This window comes from Liolophura sinensis, chromosome 10 (genome assembly GCF_032854445.1).
Source record: "Liolophura sinensis isolate JHLJ2023 chromosome 10, CUHK_Ljap_v2, whole genome shotgun sequence".
NCBI classification, from domain to species: Eukaryota; Metazoa; Mollusca; class Polyplacophora; order Chitonida; family Chitonidae; genus Liolophura; species Liolophura sinensis.
The window spans coordinates 27,934,566-27,962,313 of record NC_088304.1 but is presented as its reverse complement, the minus strand read 5'-3'; the positions used below and the strand labels follow the sequence as shown (position 1 = coordinate 27,962,313).

Sequence of the window (27,748 nt, the reverse complement as noted above, 5' to 3'; positions counted from 1 at the left end):
CTTCAGAAGGACACTGCTGACGATAGTCAAGCGACAGTGCTCAGCCATGTCACAGGACGTCGGCAACAACAAAAATAAGGTCTACAGACTGGTACTGACAGGGGGTAAGTGTGAAATTAATTGCAAAGTATATTTACCTGGCTGTCACAGGCACTAGTCAATCAGAAAAACAAAACAAAACATTTTCTGATCAGTTCTATTAATGAATTAAGGTCATGCGAACGCCTTCACTACGCGGATCAAATGGGCCATGTGGTTCTGTTTTACTACTCCATTATCCCCCCTATTGTCACCATGACTGTTGGTTTGATTGAAATCTATATAGTCATAGAAGCTAATTAAAACTTGATTTGTACTGTGTAGGTAATGGCTTGGGCAAGATGCACTGCACATTTTCACTTTCAGAGGTATGGGTATCCAGCAGACAGTACTTGCTGACCTTGTTGACAGTGAGACACTGATCTGATTATTATCTCCACATGTAGTTCATACTGCTGGCTGTGTTTTAGTCAGATTAGCAAACAATGCCTGCCTGAATGACCACTATCGTTTCCTGTCTCATACTCCTGTACACATGTAGCTAAGTCAATGGCTGTCAACTTTAGCATGTACAAACCTTTATCCAGATGATACACAAACAAAGAATGGTGTCACTTCCTCTGACTACAGATTACTCAGCTGATTTGTTTATTTAAATGATAAATATGTTAGGGTAAGTACCCATACACAAGGAATAATGTCATGCCTGTTAGATAAATCTAGGCATATATGTAAAACATATAAGGAAAGCAAGTACAACATGTGGCATGTAAATGATGTTGGTACTTCAAGTAATAAGGAAGCAAAGTAGTAAGAGTTCAGACACCACAAGCGGTTTGCGTATGATACATTACCTCTGTAGGGCTGTGATTAAGTATACTATCGCAGCTCTGTCTTGTTCCATAAGCATACCTTGAACACCTCTGTATGACTTTAATATACTACTCCTGGGTACCAAATAATTTGTCTGTCCGTAGTCATAGTCGTCTCAGCTATTAATTCCAGGTAGCTGTTCTCACATGTGTCATCACTAATAAATCCACACAAGCATGAAACTAGTGAAAACTGGATAAATACTAACTCTAACTTCCATGTTTGAATGCATACTCCTCACAGTCCATAGAAGGGAGATAACTACTGACATTACTAGCAATTAGCATTTTTAATTTGCTTCACTTAGAGGAGTATGCGTTCACATATGGTGGTCGGAGTTAAAATTTATCCAGTTTCCATTAGTTTCATGCTAGTTTGACATGTGGGAACACCTACCTGGAATTGATAGCTGAGCTGACTATGACTAAGGACAGACAAATTATTTGGTGCCCAACAGTAGTAAATTAAAGCCAGCAAAGAAAGTACAGAGGTGTTCAAGGTAAGCTTATGAAACAAGACAGATCTGTGATAGTATACGTAATCACAGCCCTAAGGAGTTAATGATACATATTTTCTTTATATGTATGTCTTAAAAAGCACCAAATGTTTTTCAAAATATACCCACATATGTGTCAGAGTACACTTCTAAACAAATCTGTAGGCCTACTGTTAATTTTTATTGACATGAATGGCTCTTATTCTGAGGGAGTAAACATTGTTAGAATAATTGCAGTGTCAAATTCAGGACAATAGAAGTATTTGAATAATAATATTTAACATAGATTTCAGAAGAATATGTCGAACTAATCACTCCAGTTTGCTGCTCTGAATGTTTTGTAATTTATACCACATTGTTTATCTTTGTTTATGCATGTAGTTCCCTTATGTCTATTTTAAAGTATAATTACTGCATACAGGCTGACAGGTGCAATACTTGGGCTAAGTTTCCCAAACCTAACAAAGATATTGTACATGTACTGTGATCGCACATACAGGACAATGGTACTTTAATGGTGACATATGATATATTTGTATGGCAAATGCACAATAAAAAAATGTCATACAGCACTTTGTGAAATTGAGCCCTGTAGAAAACCCTGGGTCAAAGTGTTTGATATTTCAACCTCTTCAGAGTGATGACCTCGATAAAAATTGTGGCCATACAATACCATTTTAGGGTGCAAAATATATAAGATTCCATTCGTGTCGTCATGAAATAAGATCAAAAATAGAAAAATGTGACCAGCAATCATCTTTATGTGCATTGATACAGTCATCTTAGGGATGACGTTTGGGTTAATTTGAGATCATCAGGTTTGTTTTGAGTTCTTAAAAATGAGTGAATGACCAAGCAGACGTTCAGTCAAAAAATGTTGTTTTGTTTTTTTTCATGTGGTTGTTCCCGAATGGTTTCATTGGTTATTTGTGTAAACAGTTCTGTTTTGTTTTGTCTTCAACAGACCTGGAACTCTCTTGTCAAGCCAGCTGAGCACTAGAACTTGTACATACTAAACATACATGTACATCCTACATGTAGATCAGGCCGTGATAACTTAAGCAATATTTTGTTCTGTTACCATGGTTACAGCCAGGATAGCAATTAACATGGATGAGATAAGACATGGGAAATTAATTTGTCCAAAAAAAATTTCCAATATATTTTACAGATATAAAAAAATAGTATTTTCTTCCAAGATCAATACGTATAGCATAGCCAATGCGAGGTCTCAAAATTAAATTTGCTTAAAATGTTGATACTCTAATTCGAAGGAAATGTGAACAGTTTTTTCATCCCAGCGAGATGTGTTAAGAGGACCTACATGTACGATGACTTGTACATGTATTTCACTGTTGTATTTTACTTGATTTGATTTATTTATTTATTTTATTTATGTTTTACGCCGTATTCAAGAATATTTCACTTATACCATGGCGGCCAGCATTATGGTGGGAGGAAACCGGGCATAGCCTGGGGGGAAACCCACAACCATCCGTAGATTGCTGGAAGACCTTTGCATGTACGGCTGGAGAGGAAGCCTGGACTTGAACTCACAGCGACTGCATTGGTGAGAGGCTCCTGGGTCATTACATTACATTACATTATAATGTTAATACTTAGTTTGTCCTTGTAGTTTTGTCCAATAAAAATGGCCTAGCTTAGAGTTACTTTATGAAATTTTTATCATATCTTTCAGCATTGGCCTTCCGCTTTATAACAGGTGGTCTGACTGCAAGACCATCTTGCCTTTTTGTTTGGAAATATCAACTATAGCAAAATTTGCACTTGATGGTACATGCATATTATTAAACGATTGAATACTTGATTGCTACAGGACCTTGTGGAGGAAAAACAACTGGACAGGCCAGACTGAGTACTTTCTTTGAAAACCTAGGATGGAAGGTAATTTTGTGTCATCTTGACATGTACACGAGCCTATGGTACGTGTGCATGAGCCTATGGTACACGTGCATGAGCCTATGGTACATGTGCACGAGCCTATGGTGCATGTGCATGAGCCTATGGTACACGAGCCTATGGTACATGTACACGAGCCTATGATACATGTACACAAGCGTATGGTACATGTACACGAGCCTATGGTACACGAGCTTATGGTACACGTACACGAGCCTATGGTACATGTACACAAGCGTATGGTACATGTACACGAGCCTATGGTACACGTGCACGAGCCTATGGTGCATGTGCATGAGCCTATGGTACACGAGCCTATGGTACACGTACACGAGCCTATGGTGCATGTGCATGAGCCTATGGTGGATGTGCATGAGCCTATGGTACACGATCCTATGGTGCATGTGCAAGAGCCTATGGTACATGTGCACGAGCCTATGGTGCATGTACACGAGCGTATGGTACATGGACACGAGTGTATGGTACATGTACACGAGCCTATGGTACACGTGCACGAGCCTATGGTACATGTGCACGAGCCTATGGTACACGTGCATGAGCCCATAGTGCACGTGCATGAGCCTATGGTACACGTGCACAAGCCTTTGTTACACGTGCACGAGCCTGTGGTACACGTGTATGAGTTTGTAGTACACCTGCACGAGCCTATGGCACATGTACACGTAAATGACCTAAAGTTTCACATATAATAATTTGTCTTGGCCACAAGACGAGATTATGTTTGAGAACTTCTATATGTCTGACCTGATAATCATCCTCAATTTATACATGCACCCTATGCCATGTTCTGCTTTGCCAAAATATGGGTTCAATCCCAACACTGGGCATCTTCCCCTTACTGTCATTAATCATACAGCTGTTGACACGGTAAGTGCTTTTTGCAGTCTTTATGTTTGGTGATGTCACAGCTTGTCTTCAGCAAATGTGATTTGCAATTCTGCATGGCACATGTATGAAAGTCTATATATGTATGATAATTCACCAACCCGTTAATTTGTTAGCAAAATTGTGACATGTCTGAGGGCATTATGTATTCTGATAAAATTATACCTTTTCTGAAGCCCTGAAATTGGCTGTCCCAACCAGATTTGTATCCAAAATTGATCTATAAAAGTGCTTCAGTCACACTAAAGGTTGCTTTTTGATATGTGAAAAGATTTTGGAATTAGGGTAATTTGGCAGGTGGTGTACACAGGACATTCCAATTTCTGCCACAAGACCTGTACAACTTTTAAGTTCTATTTTGCCATGTTTCTTTTCTACAGGTTTACAGGGTCCCTGAAACTGCCACAGTCCTTATCAGGTAATAACAGAATGTAACAAGCTACATCTTCAGGCACAATGTATGTACACAATGGATTAAATTGTGTGTAACATCAAGTAATTTATTTGGATAGCATTCAAATATCAATATAGCAATGAATGCAGTTCTCGTTGATTATGCATGTTAAGTGTATTCGTTTACACCAAACTGTATAAACTGGGCCTCTGTGGCTCAGCTGGTTTGCGTGCTAGCGCAGCGTAATGACCTAGGAACCTCTCACCAATGTGGTCGCTGTGAGTTCAAGTCCAGCCCATGCTGGCTTCCTCTGCGGCCATACGTGGGAAGGTCTGCCAGCAACCTACGGATGGTCGTGGGTTTCCCCTGGGTTCTGCCCGGTTTCCTCCAACCATAGTGCTGGCTGCCATCATATAAGTGAAATATTCTTGAGTCTCTGCTTTCTATTCTTTAAGATTCTTAAAACACCAATCAAATAAATAAATATTCCAAAAGAAGCAGATGTACATGTGTGTTTGTAAGCAATGTGTAGTATACAGTGATGACATGTAATTTTGGATGCCTGTTGCAATGTCTTTTAGTATTGCCTCAACTCCACGTTGGTATTTTTCCTTTATATGTAGGTAAGAATAAATACATGTGTTGTTGCTTTACTAACATTACCATTACCGTATTTTTTGTTTTTTTGTGTTTTTTTTAGCGGTGGAGTGAAGTGGCCGGAATTGACCAATGATCAGTGTAAGGAAACTAAATTACAGATATACTCTAAATCTTCGACCGTCCCAACCACTAAAGCACTTTTTTTTCATTGGAAATTTTGCATACAATTATTATGAAAATGATGCTAAAAGTGGTTTGCTTGTGTCATTAAAGTAAACATAATATCAGCCAATAAAGCGGAATGAATTAATACAGTAGTATTCCAGACATGTTGGGTCTGTCAGCAACCTGCGGATGGTTGTGGGTTTCCCCCGGGCTGTGCCCGGTTTCCACACGCCATAATGCTGACTGCCGCCATATAAGTGAAATATTCCACGAAACCTAGGCACTCTCCCATACTAAACATATTAAATAATGTGACAATGAGAAAATACAAACAAAAAGGCTGAGTATCAGCTCTGTTGTGTGTTCAAAGGGCCGATGTTTCTTTTAGTTGCGTGCTTTGTAAGGACGATGTTCCTGGACACAAGCGTCATGTTTTAGTAGTCCTGCTCATCCTCATCCAGCATAGGTGTAAACACTTGGCCTAGCTGGCTGTACCAATTTCAGGGAATTTACCGAACATAGCAGGACCTTCTGATTGAAGAGAGACTTTCGTTTCGATTTTGGAAAGATATTCTCATAATAAATCAGACTTTGCTAAGGAATAATTATTCAAAGTCACAATAGTTTTCTTCAAGCAATGACTCTCTCGGTTTTCTTGCCAGCTCACCCTGACAAGTTACTGTAGTATCCTGCCCAAAATGTACGCATTGTCACACGGGCAGGCGTATTTCACCACAGATTGCTGGCAGACCTTCCCGCCTACAGCTACCGGGTACCACAATGCAGACCAAAGCTGCAGTATATACAATACTATTGTTATCCATGGAGCCTCCATGGCTTAGTTGTTTAGCGCGGTAGCGTAATGACCCAGGAGCCTCTCACCAATGCGGTCGCTATGAGTTCAAGTCCAGCTCATGCTGGCTTTCTTTTCCGCCCGAACGTGGAAAGGTCTTCCAGTAGCCTGTGGATGTTCGTGGGTTTCCCTTGGGCTCTGCCCGGTTTCCTCCCACCATAATGGTGGCCGCCGTACAAGTGAAATATTCTTGAGTACGACATAAACACCAATCAAATAAATAAATAAAATAAATATTGTTATCCATTTTTACACCATAGAATATCTATCTGATGACTTTTTACGTATAAATATATATTAATTTGTCACGATTTCATGACCTTAAATATTTTCAGCGTTCAAGTTCCAGGAGAACCTAATCCTGACCATGATGAGGATTGAGGAGACGTTCTGGGAACTGGCAAGGTCGTGTCACCAAAACTGTCTGGTCATCTGTGACAGAGGCATCATGGACGCCTCAGCATGTAAGATCACACAACATCAGAGATTTGAGATATGTTTCATGCTTCCCTGCTTTGCTTTTAGAAATAGATATCTGTTCTCATCCAGTCACTAACATTTTTGAGTGTGTGTGCCTCCCTTGATACATATATGTCAAAGCTGTGCTCCACAACTTAACAATTAACAGCAGTGTTCCTGGCAATTCGACAACAAGCCAAAATTTTGCCAACTGCCATTTTCAGTTGTGGTCTGCTGTGCCCGGCATCGTCAGATAAAAGATTAACTTGTGGAACAAGACTCAACACGGTGTACAGCATTAAAACGGGTATTGACAACTTTTTGGGGAGTCTTCACTTTAAGTTGTGTTTGAACAGGAGGAACTAGAAGCAACTTGCAAGAGCACCTGAGTCTTTCTGTTAATCCAATTATCGATTCCAAAATGATGATGGTTGAAGTTAGTGAATATGTGGGTAATATTTGTGTGAATTATAATGTTAGGGTTTTTAGTATTCTCGCTTTATGATGTGATATGGATTCAGAATTGCTTTCGAGATCATGGCCTTCGCCCTCTACATCCCCGTTCTAGGTCGGTGAATGTAGTAATTCACAGTGGTTAATGTGGAAGCTAAGCTGGGAGTATTGCCAACGAATCTCAGAGCTAACACCGTCCTCCGAGCTAACACTATCCTTAAGGTCATGTGTCACTTGCTAATGACTAATATTTGTTGTCGAAAGTCAGACTTTCCGATCCCATTGTCAAATAATAAATGTAATATTGTTTACCCGAACACGAGCAACATTTGTTGTCCATTTTTGAAGATTCCAGAAGCAAAAGACCTTAAATGTATCATGTGACCTCAGAAAGTTGTGTTACGACTTCCATTTTGTATGTACTTTCATTACATTTCTATAGATGCTGATTTGTCCGTGTAAACGATGATCTGATGATCTCAGCAGATCCAGATTACCTGTAGATGAGTGAAGTCTTGTGCCCAGCTCATTTGTTTCTAGATTTTTTGTTGGACAAAATTAAATAAACTGAATCGTTGGATTCGCCCAGATTCCTGACTCCAGAATTCTTGCTGTTGTTACCTGCACAGGAGTAAATTGTGAGGATGTTTTTGTTGTCTGGATCAAGAAATCTTTTTTCGATGACAAATATTGTCCATGTGCAGTGAGCTTAAATGGTGGTATCTCAGTTTTGATCATTCACTAAGTACATAGACTGTGTTAGAATCCATCTCTAGGGCTGATTGTACGAAACGATTGTGGCCATGATCAGTTGCAAACTTTACATGTCACATTTAAATGAATCACAATAAAATATTCGAAAATTAAAGACATTTTGCCAAATACTGCCATTAAATTAGAACCGTTTTGAGTTTTAGGTTGCATATGTAACTCTTGCAATGTCCCGAGTTGACCTTCAAATTTCAGATCTTCAACTGGGGGACTGGGATCATTCATTGTGGTTGCATGTGTAACTCTTGCAATGTCCTGAGTTGACCTTCAGATTTCAGATCTTCAACTGGGGGACTGGGATCATTCATTGTAGTTGCATGTGTAACTCTTGCAATGTCCCAAGTTGACCTTCAAATTTCAGATCTTCAACCGGGGGACTGGGAGCGTATGAAGAAGAAGAACAGCTGGAATGAGGTGGAGATGAGGGATACTCGCTACAATCAGGTGATACACATGGTGACTGCAGCGAAGGGGGCAGAGGCGTTCTATACCACAGCTCATGAGACGCGCTACGAAGACTTAGACATGGCCAGGAGACTGGACGATCTGGCTTCTCAGGTAGTTAACAGTTCCTGAGTTCGTCCTGCCAGTGTTGGCTGATGAAGGAGCTGATATAAAGCCGTGTTCATCCCCATTCAGCGTTGGGACTTTAGCTGTGGAGAATAAAGGTTTTGCCATAGGGTCTGTCTGAAGTGCAGTGATGTTATAAATAGAGGCTGATACCAACAGGGTACAAACCTTTGGGATTCCTTATTATTTGGAGGTTATTTATATTTTTTAAAAAATTATTTAGTCATTTTTTTTTTTTGGCATAAAAGTATGTTAGAATTAGCATGTTGTAAGGTGTTAATGTTTTGAGTTCTTTTTCACATTGGATTTCAAACTTTGATATGAGTGCGGTTTACTACTCGTACAAACTCTTTTTATTTCTTAATAGGAGGTTCTCGATATAAAAATGCAGGAAAAGGAACTCTTATGCGATAGGAGGACAACATCGACTGTAAAGAAACAAAATGTGCATGTAGACTGACATGCTAAATTAGGATTACACGGACACGGGAAGCTGATGACAGATATTTCTTAGAGAAAGTCGTTTTTAGCTGAAATACATTTGTATACATATTCGTTGCCTAATGAGGGCTCTCAGCAGACAACCATTCACCAGATAACGGTGTGAGGTGACTTCCAGGTAGACCTAACCCGAATAATCGGTTCATCTGCAGTGTACATTGTGCGTGTACATTCCTTGTTTGGCTTGGTCATGCTTTCAGAAAAGTGTTTGGAATTGAAAAGTTTTGTAATAGTCTTGATACTTTCTTCGATTTCATTCATGGGTATATTCGTAGATGCATGTGTAGGCCTACAAGTCGAGAGACCTGCACTGTCAGTGACTTGAACTCATATGGTGGGGAATAACAACCAGAGCTGCTAAGTGCCATGCGGGATAATGAAAAGAGCAGGGGGTTGAGGGTGGTGGGGGTTGGGCTGGCTAATCACCTCTCTTCTGTCATTTTGCTGCAGAGGCTCAGATCTTGCGAAAGTAAACGACAGTAACTCACATTGAGGTCACTTGTATGTTTTATTTATTTTTAGCTTGCAGTCAGCAGATTAGGCACATAGGTTTAGGCTTGTCTTACATGTACAGTGTTTCTTATCCAACATTTCAGGCTTGGGTAGGGCACCCATACTTTGATGTGATAGATAATGAAAACAATACTGATTTTGAGGTGAAGCTCAACCGAATGATAGCGGTAAGTATTCAGCATCAGGGCACACATTAAAGTTTGCATGGGAGTGTTTGTAGATATTAAAACATCAAGATTTTTAAAACTGCTGTTTGAAACAACGTGTGACTATTAATGTTTGGATTACCTGTAATCTACCTTTGCATGTTGGACATTGGCGGTTTGAATTTACAAGATCGTTATCAAAAAGTTTAACTCTTGAAGGAAAAGACAGCTTAATTATTTTCCCCTTGTAGTATGAAAAAATGACATTTTTAGCTCGCCTGTAGGGAGAACATGGAGAGTGTCTTTCTCCAAGCATCAGTCTAAAATTTTACATGCATATAAAACAAACTGACACAAATGGAATGTTCTATTTCTGATGCTCTGTGTGTTTTTTAATTACTGTACATTATCAAATTCACAATTTCAGTGCTTATGAACTGAATTGAGCTGAAGTTTTGCATTTATTTGTCTCCTGCAGGTGAGGTTACCAAATCAAAGTTGTGTGCTGTTGTCTAAAATAGGGTTTCCTTATGGCACTGATGTAATGTCACTTTGGTAACGAACAATTCTAAGTGCACGCCTGTGTATAAACCTGATCCTTATGTAAATACAGTGCTATTTTGTTGCCAGGCTGTGTGTAACAGACTTGGTATAGACGTGACAGACAGGTTGTCTGTAGACAGCACCAAAAGGAAATTCCTTATTGCATCTTTACCCGATCCGGTAAGTATCTATGTAGTCTGGAGAAACACTGTTAAATGTCTTTAAGCCTCCCTGTTTTAATTTGCCTGACGGATGGATCTTTTGCCTACTTTAGCAAAAGGTTATCAAAGTTGTTACTGGTACTTTTAGAGGCTCGCACATTTGTTTTGACTCTGATTTCTCATCATGGTGCAGTGATGTGACAGAGATCAAACGGACGCTTTTGTCCAGTTGTGGTGGCTTTTATGAAAAGGTTGTCCGCATTTGACCAGTCTCATGTTAATATAACAAAGTGGGCGGGATCTAACTTCCATAAATGGGAATTTGTCAGCGTGAAGTTTTCAATGCAGGTTCTCTCTGTAGTGCAGTGATATCTCTGGGGTAAAAGATTTAAATACAACAATAAACATTACTTCTGTGATTCACTTTATAAGTGTATAGCATGGTTGGAAAAGATTGGGCAGAACCTGGGGGAAATCCATGTCCATCCGCAGGTTGCTGGCAGACCTTCCCACGTAGTGATATTCTATGTGAAGGATGCACAGCTCCTACTATTCAACATCTGATTGGATAATCAGTTTGTCAGTGGCATCAAGATAATATACAGACAAGTTTATGTGTAAAGTTTGAATTCAAATTTCATAATTCATCTTATTTATTTAATTATTTGATTGGTGTTTTTCGCCGTACTCAAGAATATTTCACTTATACGATGGCGGCCAGCATTATGGTGGGAGGAAACCCACGACCATCCGCAGGTTGCTGACAGACCTTCCCACTTACGGCCGGAGAGGAAGCCAGCATGAGCTGGACTTGAACTCACAGCGACCGCTTTGGTCATAATTCATCTTAACTAGATTTATGTTCATGTTATGCATGTGACAAGCCATAACGGCCCACTGCTAACTGTATTCCTTATTGGTTTACATGTATAAAATGCTGTTTTCTAGAAATTTTGAATCGAGTTAGACTTTGTACTTTTTTGAATACCCTGGTAAGATAAATGATTCCTGTGTTTTTGCAGTCAAAGTTTCCTCAGTATGAAGATTTTACAGTCATCCATGACTATCTGGTGACACCTAGCCGCAAGATGCAGGCCAGGCTACGCAGGAGAGGCCAAGACGGTGAGTTTTACAGTCTTTCCATACTGGATAAATCAAATCGTAAAATTTTTTTAACGCACAAATATTCCAATTTCATTGAATTTTTCCACCACTGAATAATTGCCTTGCTGTACAAACTGTAGTACAGAAAGCTGATTAGGTATATGTCAGTTAATGTAAATAACGTATAGCTTTGGGTAATTTTCCACGAAATTAGGGTGGTTACAGTAAATAACCTAAAAGTTAATCCGAAAAAGTCAAAAAATGTTACATTTGTTGGTGTAACTCACATTTTGCCAGTACAATTTCACCTACCCTCCAGTATGATATCATCCTACTCTGCAGTATGATATCATCCTACTCTCCAGTACAGTGTCATCCTACTCTCTAGTATGATGTCATCCTACTCTCTCCAGTACAGTATCATCCTACTCTCCAGTATGATATCATCCTACTCTCCAGTACGATATCATCCTACTCTCCAGTATGATATCATCCTACTCTCCAGTACGATGTTATTCTACTGTCTAGTACGATATCATCCTACTCTCTCCAGTACGGTATCATCCTACTCTCCAGTACGGTATCATCCTACTTTCTCCAGTACGATATCGTCCTACTCTCCGGTACGATACCGTCCTACTCTCCAGTACGATATCATCCTACTCTCCAGTACAATATCATCCTACTCTCTCCAGTATGATATCATCCTACTCTCCGGTACAATACCATCCTACTCTCCAGTACGATATCATCCTAACCCTTCCAAACAAACCTGGATAAACCATTTCAAGGTCAACAGAACTCTCAGAATTGGGCAAAATATGAAACTGAATCCTGTTCAGAATTTTACATGTAAGTCATTTCAGACATGGTGAAAGATTCCATGGGGATATACCCTAATTATTAACCTTTTCGCATATGAAAGAGCAACTTTCAATGCCTTCAGAATGTACTTGAATAAACACCTTGGAGTGTGGAGTGTGAGTTCAGCAGGTTGAAGAATTACAGTCAGTGCTTTACCGTAGGTTGTTGAAGATCTGTTTAGCCCTTATTTCAAACCATTGGCCACATTGATTTTAGCTCCAGAGATACTGTTATTTAAGGCCAAAATTGAACAGTGATCACGATTTCAGGCTTTTCCACTAGTTGTCTCAACGTGATCATTATCTGTGTGTAGGGTTTCCGCAACATTCTCGGTTCTGAGCCAGGCTAATGTACATATTATTTGTAATATGTTGATGTGTATGGTGTAAGTTGTGTATAGATTATGTTCCATTGACAATGCCAGTTCCATGCAGCCTTTTAAAGATTTCACTTTGTTTGGTGAGATTTGAAGTACACTGAAAAGTAAACTTTACAGCTCAGCTTTGTTTGTGCATCATTGAATGTAACACCTTTGTGCCTATGGAAATAACCTCACGCTAACAGAATTGAGATTTACACTTTTGTGTGCACAAAAAACAACCCTTAAAATGGTTTGTTAACGGAATTGCACAAAAATAACCTTTACATCTACATGTTAACAGAATTGAGCTTTACACTTTTGTGTCCACAGAAATAACCTCTACAGTTACATGTTAACAGAATTGAGCTTTACACTTTTGTGTCTGCAGAAATAACCTTTACAGCTAAGTGCAAACAGAAGTGATCTTCACCTTTTTGTGTCCACACAAATTACCTTTACAGCTACATGCCAACAGAATTCAGCTTTACAATTTTGTGTGCATAGAAATAACCTCCACAGCTACATGTTAACAGAATTGAGCTTTACACTTTTGTGTCTGCAGAAATAACCTTTACAGCTCAATGCAAATAGAATTGAGTTTTACCCTTTTGTGTCCACACAAATAACCTTTACAACTACATGCCAACAGAATTGAGCTTTACAATTTTGTGTCCACAGAAGTTACCTTTATATATAGATGCCAACAGAAATGAGTTTTATGCTTTTGTGTGCACAAAAATGACTCTTAACATGATATGTTAACAGAATTGAGCTTAACAATTTTGTGTACACAAAAATAATCTTCACCACTTCATGTTAACAGAATTGAGATGTGAACTTTTACCTTTTTGCCCACTTTACCTAACCCATACGCCTATAATAGTTAATGGCAAAATTGCGATGTAGACTGATGCATCCACAAAAATATAGTTTACACCTATATCCTAACAAGAATTGAGCTTTTTACTTTTGTGCCTGCTTTGCACTATTAGCTTCCACATACTGATGCTGCCTTCTGACCTTAACCTTCCCTGTTTGTTTGTTTGTTAGTGAAATGGGACGAGTCACAGAAGTCCTGGGACCTGGAAACAGGTAAATGAGCTGTGTGATAATGTGTTTCTGTGTTGTACCTCTGACCCCCAGGATCAAGGAACTGTCGGACTTAAATCAGGCCGTGTGACTTGTGGTTCTGTGTTGTACCTCTGACCCCAGGATCATGGATCTGTCGGACTTAAATCAGGCCGTGTGACTCGTGGTTCTGTGTTGTACCTCAGACCCCCAGGATCACGGATCTGTCGGACTTAAATCAGGCCGTGTGACTTGTGGTTCTGTGTTGTACCTCAGATCACCAGGATCACGGATCTGTCTTAGACTTAAATCAGGCTGTGTGACTTGTGGTTCTGTGTTGTACCTCTGACCCCAGGATCACGGATCTGTCGGACTTAAATCAGGCCGTGTGACTTATGGTTCTGTGTTGTACCTCTGACCCTCAAGATCACGGATCTGTCAGACTTAAATCAGGCCGTATGGCTTATGGTTCTGTGTTGTACCTCAGACCCCCAGGATCACGGATCTGTCAGACTTAAATCAGGCCGTGTGACTTATGGTTCTGTGTTGTACCTCTGACCCTCAAGATCACGGATCTGTCAGACTTAAATCAGGCCGTATGGCTTATGGTTCTGTGTTGTACCTCTGACCCTCAAGATCACGGATCTGTCAGACTTAAATCAGGCCGTGTGACTTATGGTTCTGTGTTGTACCTCTGACCCTCAAGATCACGGATCTGTCAGACTTAAATCAGGCCGTATGGCTTATGGTTCTGTGTTGTACCTCTGACCCCAGGATCACGGAACTGTCTTAGACTTACATATAACTCAGTTTCACTTGTGGTATTTTCTGAAATTTTCTAGTATATGATGAAGTTCTAAGACACCTATTAATCTAAGACTAAAATTACTAAAGTATATCACAATTTTAGGGCACTAAATTAGTTCTAATGTAGTTGACTAAAGTCCAAGACATCTTTACCTTATTTCTTCTAAAATTTGGTTCACCTGGTCTGCTCATTTTAGCCAATATAGATGTAATTCTGGCAGGAAGATTGATTTTCTTTTTTCTCACATGGTTAGACCATCTAATAAACAACATACTCATATCTTTACTTTTCCAAAAGACTGGTAAAGAAATGTAATATACTACTTTCAACACTGCTAATATCTGTCCCAACTTTTAGAAGAATCAGGGTATTGTCATGGGGCCTGTACTCTTTAAGATCCTTAAAGTGTTAGAAAAACCAGGATACCTCCCAGAAAACATGTAGGGCTGGTCACAGCAGTGACAGATTTTCATTTACATTGTACATGTTTAATAACTTTCAGTTACCAAGGTAACACAGTAGTATTTATGATGTAAGATTGCAAGGTAAAACTATACATTTAGGCTTTAATAAGTTGTTGTTCATAATGTATGTAAATAACATTTTAGAAAAGAAAAAATAATGAAATTATAGGATATAAATTTTATGGCGAAAGCCTCACGGCTTTGCATACAGCTTTTGTTAGCAAGAGATCTAAATGTTTTCAATGTATCACTGAAAATTGGTCTCATCTTGGAATTGTTTTGTTCCCTCAGTTTTGTGAAGAAAAGAAAAACCTGTTTGGAATTCCCCTCAAAATCAGTAAGCATGAGTGGAAAGTAAGTTTTAAATATTGTCTTTCCACAGACGCTTACCTAGTCCTGGATAGTGTTCCACTTTAGCAGGTACAGGTACATTAGAGCACACTATTGAAGTGCTACTATACTCCCAAGAGAAACTAGGCAGAAATATTAAAATCACTTAAAGTTCGTGTGAACCCTCTCTCTCAGGTTGTTTAGTATGTTTTGCTAAGACTGATCTTTGTTTGGAATATGCACTAGCGTGAAGTGGATATCATCTGTTTTTGTTTGTTGTTGTTGACAGGTCACTGGACGTACACACATACAATCCGTCGCCCAGAGATCAACAAACAGAGTGTAGAACTCAAAATGAATGTCACAGGGCGAGATTACCAGGTTTGTTCTTGGCAGACTGCAGTAATTTATTGTCATTGTCTAGAGTTCTGTCTCACAGTGTCATTTATTAAGACTTGCCTTCCCTCAGAGGTCAATTCACCTGAGTATCATTATTCCCACAAGATATGATATGATTTCCCGTATTTTTTTTCATAGTGCATAGTCTCAGTGTATATTTTTTTTTCCCGTTAGCGCTATAGATACCACAAGACGTTTACTGACCCTTGAAAGTCATTTATGCAGAGTTATCCCCCCATAAAATGTGCTTTCTCTTGAAAGAGTTCCCCATTTCTCCATGTATGTTCCTCAGGATAACTCATTTTTAAATACCTGTTAACTCTGACATCTTCTGTAAAGTTCAAAGACCCAAACCTAGCCAGTTTGAGTTGTTTGCAAAGCCTGCAACCCCATTTATAAGGCTTTATCTGATATTTAAAGCTCCTAAGCCAGAAACATTGCTTTAGTTTGAAGCATGAGATTAACACAGATGAGTTGATGAGGGGTCTGCAGATAGGCACTGAGCACGTCGAGAACAGCAATAAGAATGATTTGTCAGGTGTTCTAAGATTGAGCCTAGCTCTGTGTGCTTTCTGCATCATCCTGATTCAGTTAGGCAGCACTAAACATGTATCTGCTACAATGAGTTTTGTTGAGAATAAGTTATTTTAAGATACAACTTCAAAATGCAGAAAAATATAAACTTAGCACGTCCACAAAAGAGTGATTGGATAGTGGCTGAGTGGCTGAGTGAAGTTGCTTGCCTTTTAATGGCAAAGTTATATAAGTAATGGATTGAGCATTTACATGCAATGTACACTTCTCTATCTCCAGATGTTGTTAGCCCAGAAAGATGACAGACATTACAGTATTTACAAGAAGCGGAGATGTTTTCTTTGGAACAACCAGTACTTCCAGTTGGATTTATATGAAGAGCCATGTCACCCCAGGTAATGATGGTGAAAAAAAAATCACTGGCCCCCTTTGACAGCCTTACCGTTGAACTTGTGTATTTAAGCCTAGGTCTAGTGCAGCTTTAAACGAGTATACATTCATAAGGGGTCAGGCCAACTACCCACAGGTCAGGTGGTTATACCTGGTGATGTGACTTTGGATTGATTGGTCGATTGATTATTGTAAATCTTAAATCTTGTTAACCACTAGAGCACTTTCGTCATTTGAATTTAGACAAACAGCTATTATGAAAATGACACTAAAAATGAATTGTTTCTTTCACTTTAGATGCAGACTTCATAAATCTTGTGTAAACTATTTCTCTACATCCCACTGTTCTCTCAGAATGTTTTAGAATACTGGTTGCAGAGGTGGTTGAAAAGTTTGAAGAAGTCAAGTAATTCCTTAGTTTACTTTGAGCACTCTGGTTTTCTTCGCCCATCTTGTCTCAGAGTGAAAGCATTCTTGAATGGCATTTAAGCTCCTGGGTGTAAACAGTCTTATTTTTTGATAAAGAAGATGGCTGTGAGTTCAAGTCCAGCTCATGCTAGCTTCCTCTGCGGACGTATATAGGAAAGTCTGTCAGTAGCATGGAAATGGTCACAGGTTTCACCCGGGGTCTGCGTAAAACACCAATCAAATAATAAATAAATGTTTGATGAAAATTATTTGTCTTACACCTATATCCAGTAATCTCCATCCATAAAGCTGACTTCAGTCATATAAAATTCTTTACCAATGGATTGGCATTAAACACCCATCAAGTTCATGTATATCAGTATACATCTGTCTGGCCAGCATCAGTTTGTGCTATAAGGATGTTCTTCCTTATAATTGGATGATTTTTTTTGGTTTCTATGGTAACAGAACATAATGAGTTAAGCAGTGTTCTTGGTTGTATTATTATATACCTTTACACCTGTGTAAATGATATCTATTGTTTTCTCGTCACCAACAGGTGTAAGGGTCTCCTCCTGTTAGAAACGTACACCACCCTGAAAGGTGACGCTCTACAGCTACCCAGCTTTCTGGAAGTTAAGAAAGAAGTCACTAACGACCCGGCATATTCCATGTTTAACCTGTCACTCAAGGAGGACAGCGATGCGACATTACATGAGGATCTGTTAAAAGATGACGATTGATTAGCTGACTGACTGACTGACCGACCTCTGCCATGTCCGGTTTTGTTTCTGATATTCAAGAAATGTGTTTTCTGTGACGTTTTATTCCCTTAAGTGCAAGTACAGGGACATTAGTGCTTATAGGGAGCAGAGTCTGGAGTATACAGTGTAAGATTTGCCAAGGCTTTCAGTTAAGTTTTTGGACAGGCATAGTTTTGTGTCAGTGACTTATCCAGAGATTTTTTGGACACATCATTTTCAAATTGTTTTATTTCATTTTTACTCGTTTTGATTTTAGTTTAAGTTTTTGTGCTCAAAGAGGTGTGTTACAATGTCCATAAGAGTGTAGCTTATACTACCATGCATTTGATAGGGCTGACCAGTCATTTTGCACAATGATATCCCTCTGAACTATAGTGATATGAGAAACATCATCAGATTTCTGCTCTCCAGTGATTGTAAATTGAATAGTCAGCATACTGCAATTTATAGCAGTACGTGATTATGTAGGCAGCAGTATTGAAGACAACACTCTCGCCCTCCATTGGTTTGTTCTGTTGCAAAATGAAAAGAAAACCAAAAAGAATAAAAATAAAACACTTCAGAAAAGAACATAGGAAAAACAAATATGCATAGTAAGTAAATTAAATATGCATGGGTAACATCTTCTGTTTTAAATCTTAAATTCTGTTAATGTATTAGGTGTGTGAACTGTTTTTTCAATATTTTATTAATAATCATTGATTATTGATTATTATTCTATTGATAATCATATTACATGTACATGTAAAATAGAGCAATATTTCTTGTCAGTCTACATAGGTATTTTGGCTTTTAAGTCAAGGAAAGAATGTTGTGAACCACAAATAATGGCAGGACTCTTGCTGTTTGAGGCATCAGTTATTCAGGCCATGAGCTTGGTGTCTGGTGACAACACTAGGTGTGATTGCAAGATTTGTCTCCCTTTGTGCTTGAGTACAACATCTGTTTTAAGGGGCTTTAATTGATATTTGTTTGTATTCGGTATGTAAAAAGAAATATCAAAAATACTGTGGAAATGAATTTATTGTTCTTTATTACAGCCAGGATACATGTAACCACACACCACAACAATTTCATTAAATTTCCAATTTTCTTAATTATTAAGCTGTCTATAATTTGGAGAATTCCTTTCTGGAATTGTTTTATTTAGTTTCCTGTGTTGCCAAATAAATGGATGTTATTGTATTTGTTAATGTGTTATACAGAACTGTTATGACATTTTGCCCTAATATGTTTGACTACAAAATACTTTTTGTTTGCTATCTCAGGACCTTATTTGCTGTATTGTGAACAAGCTACTTGTACTTGTATGCCTTTTCTGCTTTTCTGTGTGAGCAAAGTGAATCTACTCATAGGGGCACTCAGAGGCACTACAGTCTTCTTGGGACTGCGGAAGCTCTGGAATCTTTATAAGTCATCAAGATGCTGATAGTCATTAAGGCCCTTGACAAATGAGGTTGCATACTAGTATTTGAATCCCGCTACTGCATGGCTGGATATTCATCCTGAATATGACTAAACTACGCCCATTTTCCCATATGTTAACTAGCTTATCTCCCTTGGTTCAGGTGTGCAAACAGTGACATGACCGGAGAGATTTTTCGATAAATCAGCCTTCTGCGCTGAATTTAATGGGTCTATTACAGGATAAAGTCATTACTTGGTTACTCTGTGACAGAATATGGAAATATATAGGGTCAGTAAACCTTGTACTGGAATTGGCTATTTTCTCATCCATTATAAGCAGCCAATATACAGGATAATGGCTTTTCTAACGATCAGCCCTGTCTTGTTTTCCCTGTTATTACTGAGGTGATAAAAGTTCTTCAAAAATTCTAGATTGCTCCGGCACCTTGCCAAAGACCCAAACTCCATGAGTAAATGTTACCTTTTCAAGTTCTTCACTACTTGACACACTTTAATTGTGCCAGCCTAGTGCCAGTCTATTGAAGTGCTGCTGGACATGCTGCTAAGAAATTTAACATTTATTTCTGTTGGGTTGTTGTAATTCGTCATTTTCATTTTACCTTACTTTAACAGTGTATTTCCTGTATCTTTGCAATTAATTAATTTGGCTTGTACAAGAAATTGTAGCCACAATATAGGGAAATTAACATCTATACTGTACTTCTTCCACCTTTTGCATGTTTGCAATAGTAATAATTCAAGCATACTCTGAATGCATTATTCTGTGCAGACTGATAAATCATACTTTTGGTGAAGCCCTGGAATTGTCCAACCCAACCCAAAATTTAAAATGTGAATAAATGGCAGTGAAAGTTGCTCTTTCATGTGTGAAAAGGTTGATTTATTAATTTATTTGATTGGTGTTTTGCGCCGTACTTAAGAATATTTCACTTATACGACAGCATCCAGCATTGTGGTGGGAGGAAACCGGGCAATGATGTCACCTTATTGTAGTATGACATGTTTTATAAGAAAAACTTACCTATCCATGTTTTTCTCGTACGTGATGTTGCCTTATGTTGGTAAAACATAGACAATATGTTTCATAAGAATAATATATGAGAAAAAATAAGACTTACAAAGTACTGTGAAAGGGGGGCCTGAATCGTGTGTGGTGTTAAATTTACGTTATATGCTTGTAAGTTAAATCAAATAATACCACATACATGTACAAGTATTTTATCAATGAAATGTTGTGAAGTGAAAATTTGATCAAATTCAAATTAACTGTTGTGAGCTGAATTCATCACTTTGATACAGTACCTGACAGTATTGAGTGTCCAACATAATTTCTTATCCCAATTAGAATTTATTTCTTTCAGGTACGCATACATGTACATATTTTAGATTTGATCAACATAAGTTTTTGTTTTCGTGTCTTGAAATGTGTAATCTTTGTTAAGTCAGTAATTTTTACAGCCCCCTCAAAATTATTGTGTTTTACAACCTATATTTAGCTTACTTGTAAATTGTGCAAATGTGTAAAATATAATAAAAAGTGGATTTCAGACATCTTAAACTGTATTCTGTCTTGTGCTCTGTTTATGCTGTGTCTAGATGTTTTGCAAAATGTTAAAACATATGTTGAAAATAAGTTAATTTTCTAGACAAATATAATTTATGTATCTACAGAATAGTATATCTAAGCAAGTGAGAAAAGAAATTCAATGGGAAAACAAAATAAATACCAGAATTTTTTAAGCGCTAAATTAGATGAGGACGAAAGTTGTTGCATATCTTGAGATAATCAAAAATTTCTTGGAATATTCCTATTACACTCGCATTTGATATTTTTATATTAAATTCATTTCAATTTTTTCATCATTCTGTGGTTGATCTTGTCTCAAAACCTTCAAATTGAATGTAAATCTGCAGGCCTATCTGCAAATCATGTCGTTAATAACTGCAAGAGGCATCAACAATGTGTGCAACCAGAAGATAACAGTTAAAGCTGGGAAGAGCAGGCTAAAGAGAATGATGCAAAAAATAAATGCGAAAGGCCTGTCTGTGAACCACACATGAATGATCATGCTGGCAGGCCAGTGTGACTGGAAGCGGAGGGGCTTCAATTTATGATCATATGATAACAGACCTCAACATCTGTCATCTTAAACAGTATCATTATCAGGCCTGAACACCCATATTGTGTGTCACCATTACTCTGTAGTGGCTGATACAAGGAAAGGAAATAAATTATACACATCTATAACTCAAGCATATATCTCAAATACCACAACAACACGAAACTGTCCAAAATGAATAATAACAGATTTATGCATTGAGCGCTTGTGCATCTAATTATATAATATTTTATCATCTCTCAAGCCAAATTCTTTACACAAAAGGCAAAACCATTTAGATGGAAGGATACATTCCCAGCACATCAGTAACCATCTCAGATTCATTCAAGACATCTTGTACTTATTTCAAGAGGCAGTCCTGTATTCATTTTCTTTCTGTAACGTTCATCATTTCATTTTTGCGTTCATTTTTTCTATTGTACGGTTTGACAAAGAAAAACAAATGCACGTGTCCCAGACTGACAGGTTCCCGGAAGTGACGTCATTTGGCGGTAACTGTAGAGGACAAAGATGGCGACAGGTAGGAGCGATTGTCCTTGTTTACATTTTCCACAATTTAACAAATTTAGGCCGTTGCAACTCCTATTTCGTCGTGTTAACCTGATTCATATCTTTATTCTTTCTTTATTTTTCATGCTGGTCGCAACCGAACAGACGGCAGACAGGTAAGTCGGTTTTGTTCTCTTGGTTGTGGGATGATGCGATTTCAGCCTCTGTAGCATGCGTCATACAACAACAACAACTTTCAATCAGGCTTTGCTTTGGCATGGTGAGTGCATATCTGTGCGATCATGGACACTTTGATGATGAGTTGCTGTGAGTTTTCGTCATTTTACTGCTTTATGCCGTATTTGCTCTTAATTTACAAAAGCTTCATGCTAGACATTCTAAGTTGAGAATTAGTTAGTTGTTCTCTTCTCAGTCCACACCAGAAATCGGCGTGTGCCGCCGTTTTGGAGTGGATTTAACGCCCACTTCGTTCCACAAAGTGCCTTGCGGAATGGGGCTGTTGTAAAGACTTGGGTTATATTTACATGTAACTTTTTACGTCACTACAATCATGCTTCACTGAGTCTGGTTGGCCAAATATGGAGGAGACTCTTCGCAGATGTTGTTCACATGACAAAAGCATAGCACAAATGCACATGTGCATTCAACCCTTACCATGTTCATCTGTCTTAAAGGCGTTTAAAAACCACATACCAGCACATCGACTTGAGGGTTGTAGTGGTATAAACAACTGGCTACAGAGCCGACATGCTGTCTGATGGAAGGTTGAATCCAGAGAATTTCACAAGAAGTTAAGTAAATCCTTTCGAAAAAGGGTATGAGTCGAGAAGAAATGTCATATAAGTGACCGACACACACAACAGAAACTAGAGTGATAAATGTCTTATTACTCTGTTTTTCTTTGTATGCAAATTGATGTATACAAATTCTTTGTATGCAAGTCTCCCCATTCAAGTTTAACCAATGAAAAATCAGTAAAAGTATGTGACCTTTGGGAAAAAAAATGACGTCAGAATGCACATGAAAACAACACGTAAATATAACCCTGTACTTACAACTCCCAAACCAGGTTATTGAATACAGTGCTTAAACATCCAGGCAGGTAAATATTAGAAATTGTTGAAAATAGACCTCAGGGTTTAATTTATTTGAACCAAGTTGTAACCAAAACAAGGACCAAATTAAAGAATGGGCTGGATGTGTGGAATGGGGCACATACCACATAGGTCATAGTTTATTTTATTTATTTCATGGATATTGGGGATTTTTCAGTGGTTAAGGGTTTAACACGGTGTTTGTTGTTTAGTACCGAGTGAAACCCCGAGTGAGAATGCATAGCTCTCCTTTATAGATGGTTTTTCTGTGGGCATAGGGGATTTTTCAGTGGTCCATGCCTCTGGGGCAAGTGGTGAGAAATGTCAATTTCACTGCAGATACTACCATAGTGTAGTTATCTTTAAACAATGTTGTAGTATTTGTCAAAGCCTAGCTGCTATGGCTTATAATCTTGAGACCAGACGTGCACCATTTTTATTTTTTTGATATTTACATGTACGTGCATTTTATGAGTGACATGACCTAGGGGTATGGCAGTAGACTGTTGAATTACTATAAATTGGCTTCAGAAATCCGCCACATGAACATTCTTGTGCAGCTTTAGCCATTTTCAGTTCATAGTAACAGAGTTGTGTCCCTTCAACACCAGCCCATTTTGAAGTCACCCAGGTCTGTCTCTACCCCTTTACACTTTTCAAAATCATATTCCAAGTTCATCTTTGGTGATGTATATACATCTGGTCCTAATTAAAATCCTCATGATGATCAGGTAATATTTTTGGCTTGAATCCAGCTCTGATTCAGTGTACTTTAGAAATTTGTCAGGTATTTCAGGCAAAAATAGCAGTGGTTTGCTCTGGTCATGATCCAGGATACTCTACAAATAAATATCACTGACATGTACAATGTAGGTGTCAGCAAAAACTTGTTCTGAGCTGTAGGATTAAAAAAAGTAAAGATAACAGAACAAAAGTGTGCAGAAGTCATTAATACTCAGCACATACATGTACACCCGTATGATAAGAGTTAAAATAAAGAAGATAAACTATAATTATGTATTGGGTTTAATCTTTTCAAATGTGTTTTTGGAATGTTTGTATGAGCTATTTACATATTATAAGGTCAGGCTGACTTTTCAGATGTGTAGAGGGGCCTCCGTTGTGGTGGTGGATAATGTCCTAGCCAAGGATGTTGACTGTGAGCTTTTAATATGGGGTTAGGCGTCAGCCAGGTTAAAATAGTGGTATTTAAAAATAGCTTAGTGCGTAGAAACCCTTTGCCACAAATATGGTGCAAAATGAACCAATACATGCATTTACTGGGCTCCAACAAATTATATCCACCAAGACATTCTGTGTTCCTCTGCCAATTTTGGCCACATTTTTGTGGCCTTTAAGGCCGGTAAATCCAAGATAATTCACAGTTGTGACTTATCCTCACATGCCGTGACGACATCGTGACCTAATAAATCAGGTTGTTGCTCGATGTGCATGCAAGGTTGACCTTTCACCCTGGTCTCTATGTTTTGATCAGCTGGCTGTCATTTCTGACACACAGAAAGCCATGTTACTGCGGAGGCGTAAATTTGCAAATGAGCAGAATGACAGACCCCACAATTTGTGCGAAATGTCAAATTCGGTTTGCAGTAAAAAAGGGGGGCTGTCTTTGGCAATGATTCCATTATAAATTTCACGGAAGGGTCAGCCGCTGCTGCACGTGCGTGCCGAGCAGATCCAGATTTGGAAAACATGGTAATGCGGTGACCTGGTAAATACGAGCCTATTTTTGACTTTGGCTAAGATTTATAGGAGAATGGTGATGTAAAGGCAAGTAACGATTGTGGCAAAATGTGTACATGTATGTGTGAAATTGGATGCTCTTTAGCACCATCACATTGCAACAATTTTAAACATCAAACATTTGAAAATTGTAAAACTGGGAACTCTCAGTCATGTGTGGCAAATGTCTTACAGGTAACTGATAACTTACAGAATCAGATGAACTTATTTTCATTGACCCGTGGAAAAAGGATGATTGTGAAATCACCCACAAAATCTAGACTATATGACGGGAGTTCAGAATTTGACATACCTTATTGTATCTAGTGACAATCATGACTTTTAATTGCGACCTTGAGTTTGACCATGATAATCTATTTGGCATGGGCAAAACAACAAGTGGTCAGGTCGGGTGTCTTGCTGCAAACTGGGTCCTACAAACTATGCTGGAACTGAGTCAAAGTTGCAATTTGCATGTTAGTACCATTCGGCTGTTTAAATTTGAATGCACTCGGTTAGTTGTAGATTGACACCTCCAAATTTTCACGCGAAGGATGCTTGCCTATTGTCGGGTCATCAGAGCATATATTGATCAAGTGTGAAGACGTGCACATGTATGTTCTAATCTAATCCAAACAAACTAAGTGAAAGAATTTTCTTACGAAAGCAAACATTTAAAACTAAGTCAGATATCGGTAACTGGAAGCGTTAAAAAAAAAATCACAAATTTAATATTCAGTTATCAATATTTTAGAGACAGACAAACATTATTACTTCGATTATCAGTTTAGAAACTTTTTGTTCTACATGAGTATTGTAACCTTTTTCTGAAGAGAAGAAGAACGAGTCCAAGCATAAAGTGTGTGCTTTTCAGAAGTGAATGCATAGAGATTAAGGGATTAAATCTAAGTGTTTAACCCTGCCTTTGATTAACAAGTGTGACTCAATCCCCATGTCCTGCTAAAGATCACACATCACCACACCACTCTGTTGTTGAAGATTACAGCTAAGCTATAGTTAACATGGTCTAACATCTCTAACTGTCCAGCACACTGTTGGTGGTGAATAATTTATTGACATTCGTTTAAAAACTGAAATGAATTACACTGCAAGCAAGACTTCAGTTTCGTTTTAGTCCGTTGTGAATACCTCCCAACTTACGGGTCACTGTTTTGATTAGGTTAATCCAGAAGTTCATCAGTAGACCTGGTGAATCATATTCTACACGTATTTATTCAACTGGCCGACCGTTCAGTCATGTGCCACACGTAATTGTATATACGCGCTGTGTGAAACAAGGAATAAAGGTATAGAACTTCAGATATATGCTGGTACAAATTTTGGAGCGATCAACACAAAAAGGTCTTGCTGGCCAGCGCTTGACAGCCACCTTATTCTCTTGGATACAGACACAGCCACGAGAATATGATGACTGTGGATAAATGAACACGGCAACCACCTGTTGTCTATAATAGTTTTGCACTTAATATTTCTGGTAAGTATTACAAAGAATGACCAGTATTTGTCATCTACCTCCAAATATAGTCACCCACACAAGGCTATGCTGGCTGACTCACAGGTGTTGTTGTTGTACCGTGTTTCTTAGCACATGGGGGTTTACAAATATCAGACTTCCTGCAGTGTGCAATGTGTGCTCCAATGGCTCCATTTGCCTGCCATGGATTCAATCCCAATTTCTTCGTAAGTTTTACTGCCCCGCACTTACGAACAAGTTGCGGAAATACAGTGTGTTTTATATTATAAATAATTTTAAAAAGTATTTAATGGTTATTATGTAAAGAAAACATAAATTGTAAATCATAAGATTGTAAGTAAACTTGTCATTATGAATGGGCAATAAGAAACATAAGTGAAGTAGCTTATGCATTATAAAGTGTTTATTTAATTAAAAACAGAAAGTCAAAGCATTTATAGCACATGTACTAGATTGTTGTTAAGATTTGCAAAGTTGAAGCGCATGTGGAAGTCCTTATACCATACAGAAGGCTGGAGCAAATAAAGTGAATGTCTTCATAATGAGCGGCATGACTAATGCACTTTGCATGTACAGCATAGACGAGTGTTCTAGTAGCCAGTGTACATGTACCCTGGTCAGGGCAAGTGATAATGCCCTTTTTAAGCTGTAAAAGCTAGGTTATGATGTAACTCATTTACTTCAGTACTTTGATGTTGTTGATAAAATCACATGTACATGCTGATAAAAGCCAGGAAGTTAAACTTTGTATCTGAGAAAGTGAAAGGATCAAGTCCTACTGAAACGATGACATAACATCATGTACATGTCAGGGAAAGCCAAACTACTGTATTTATTATGCTTAAAATGTGTGATACATTTGTAGAACCATATTCATGTACATGCATGAAAGTAATCAGTTTGTTAAAATGTGTGCCAATTCATGGTACGTGTGTGTAAAAATAGGAAAAGCTCAATTTAGCTCCAATTGTTGACAGATAAACTCGAGAAAAAGTAGAAGAGTTAAAGCCAGAATCTCAGTACTTCTCATATTAATGTGAATAAATCAAAAGATTATGTCGTACATGTAAATGTATGTGTGTATATTGTGACTAAAATGGTGTGTGATAAGTCCTGTCTACGCCATGTCAGGAGTCTGTGGCAGTCTGACATACATGTGCATGTATTGCTAGGGCTAAACCATACTTTATAATTAATGACCTCAGTGGGAGGTCACTTTTCACGGTGTTGTGGTAAGTACTGTATATAGAAACAAGAGCAGGACATCCGTTCCCAGATATTTTGTTGCTTCCTTGTATGAAAATTGTTTGTACAAGTGGTAAGAGGGTGAAGTTGTTTTGATGTTGGGCAATGTGATCGATGATGTATGTTTTATATGCATCATTAATTCATTATAAGTACATGTACTTCTGTTGACTTATAAAATCAAAGTAGCTACACTGTATTAACAAATCTATACATGTTGAAGAAAACTACAATTGGTGATTTAGTTTACATAAAATTC

The 27,748-nt window shown here is 38.2% G+C and overlaps 2 protein-coding genes across 2 annotated transcripts in view; both read left to right on the top strand.

Moving 5' to 3' along the window:
- The first annotated feature begins 2 nt into the window (after positions 1–2).
- On the top strand, positions 3–20,830 carry LOC135476177 (TRPL translocation defect protein 14-like). The gene is made up of 13 exons (XM_064756109.1): positions 3–104; positions 3,246–3,313; positions 4,615–4,652; positions 5,329–5,366; positions 6,582–6,710; positions 8,291–8,487; positions 9,597–9,680; positions 10,290–10,382; positions 11,386–11,485; positions 13,743–13,784; positions 15,652–15,743; positions 16,575–16,690; positions 17,653–20,830. Exons 1-13 carry the CDS (start codon positions 47–49, stop codon positions 17,834–17,836), a joined length of 1,239 nt encoding a protein of 412 aa, XP_064612179.1. The 5' UTR covers positions 3–46; the 3' UTR covers positions 17,837–20,830.
- A 1,142-nt stretch (positions 20,831–21,972) lies between these two features.
- Positions 21,973–27,748, top strand: part of LOC135477241 (septin-2B-like) — a 56,929-nt gene continuing 51,153 nt past the window's right edge. Inside the window, exon 1 of the mRNA XM_064757419.1 lies at positions 21,973–22,070. The gene's annotated coding sequence lies outside the window, so the exon portion shown is untranslated. The remainder of the gene's footprint in view (positions 22,071–27,748) is intronic.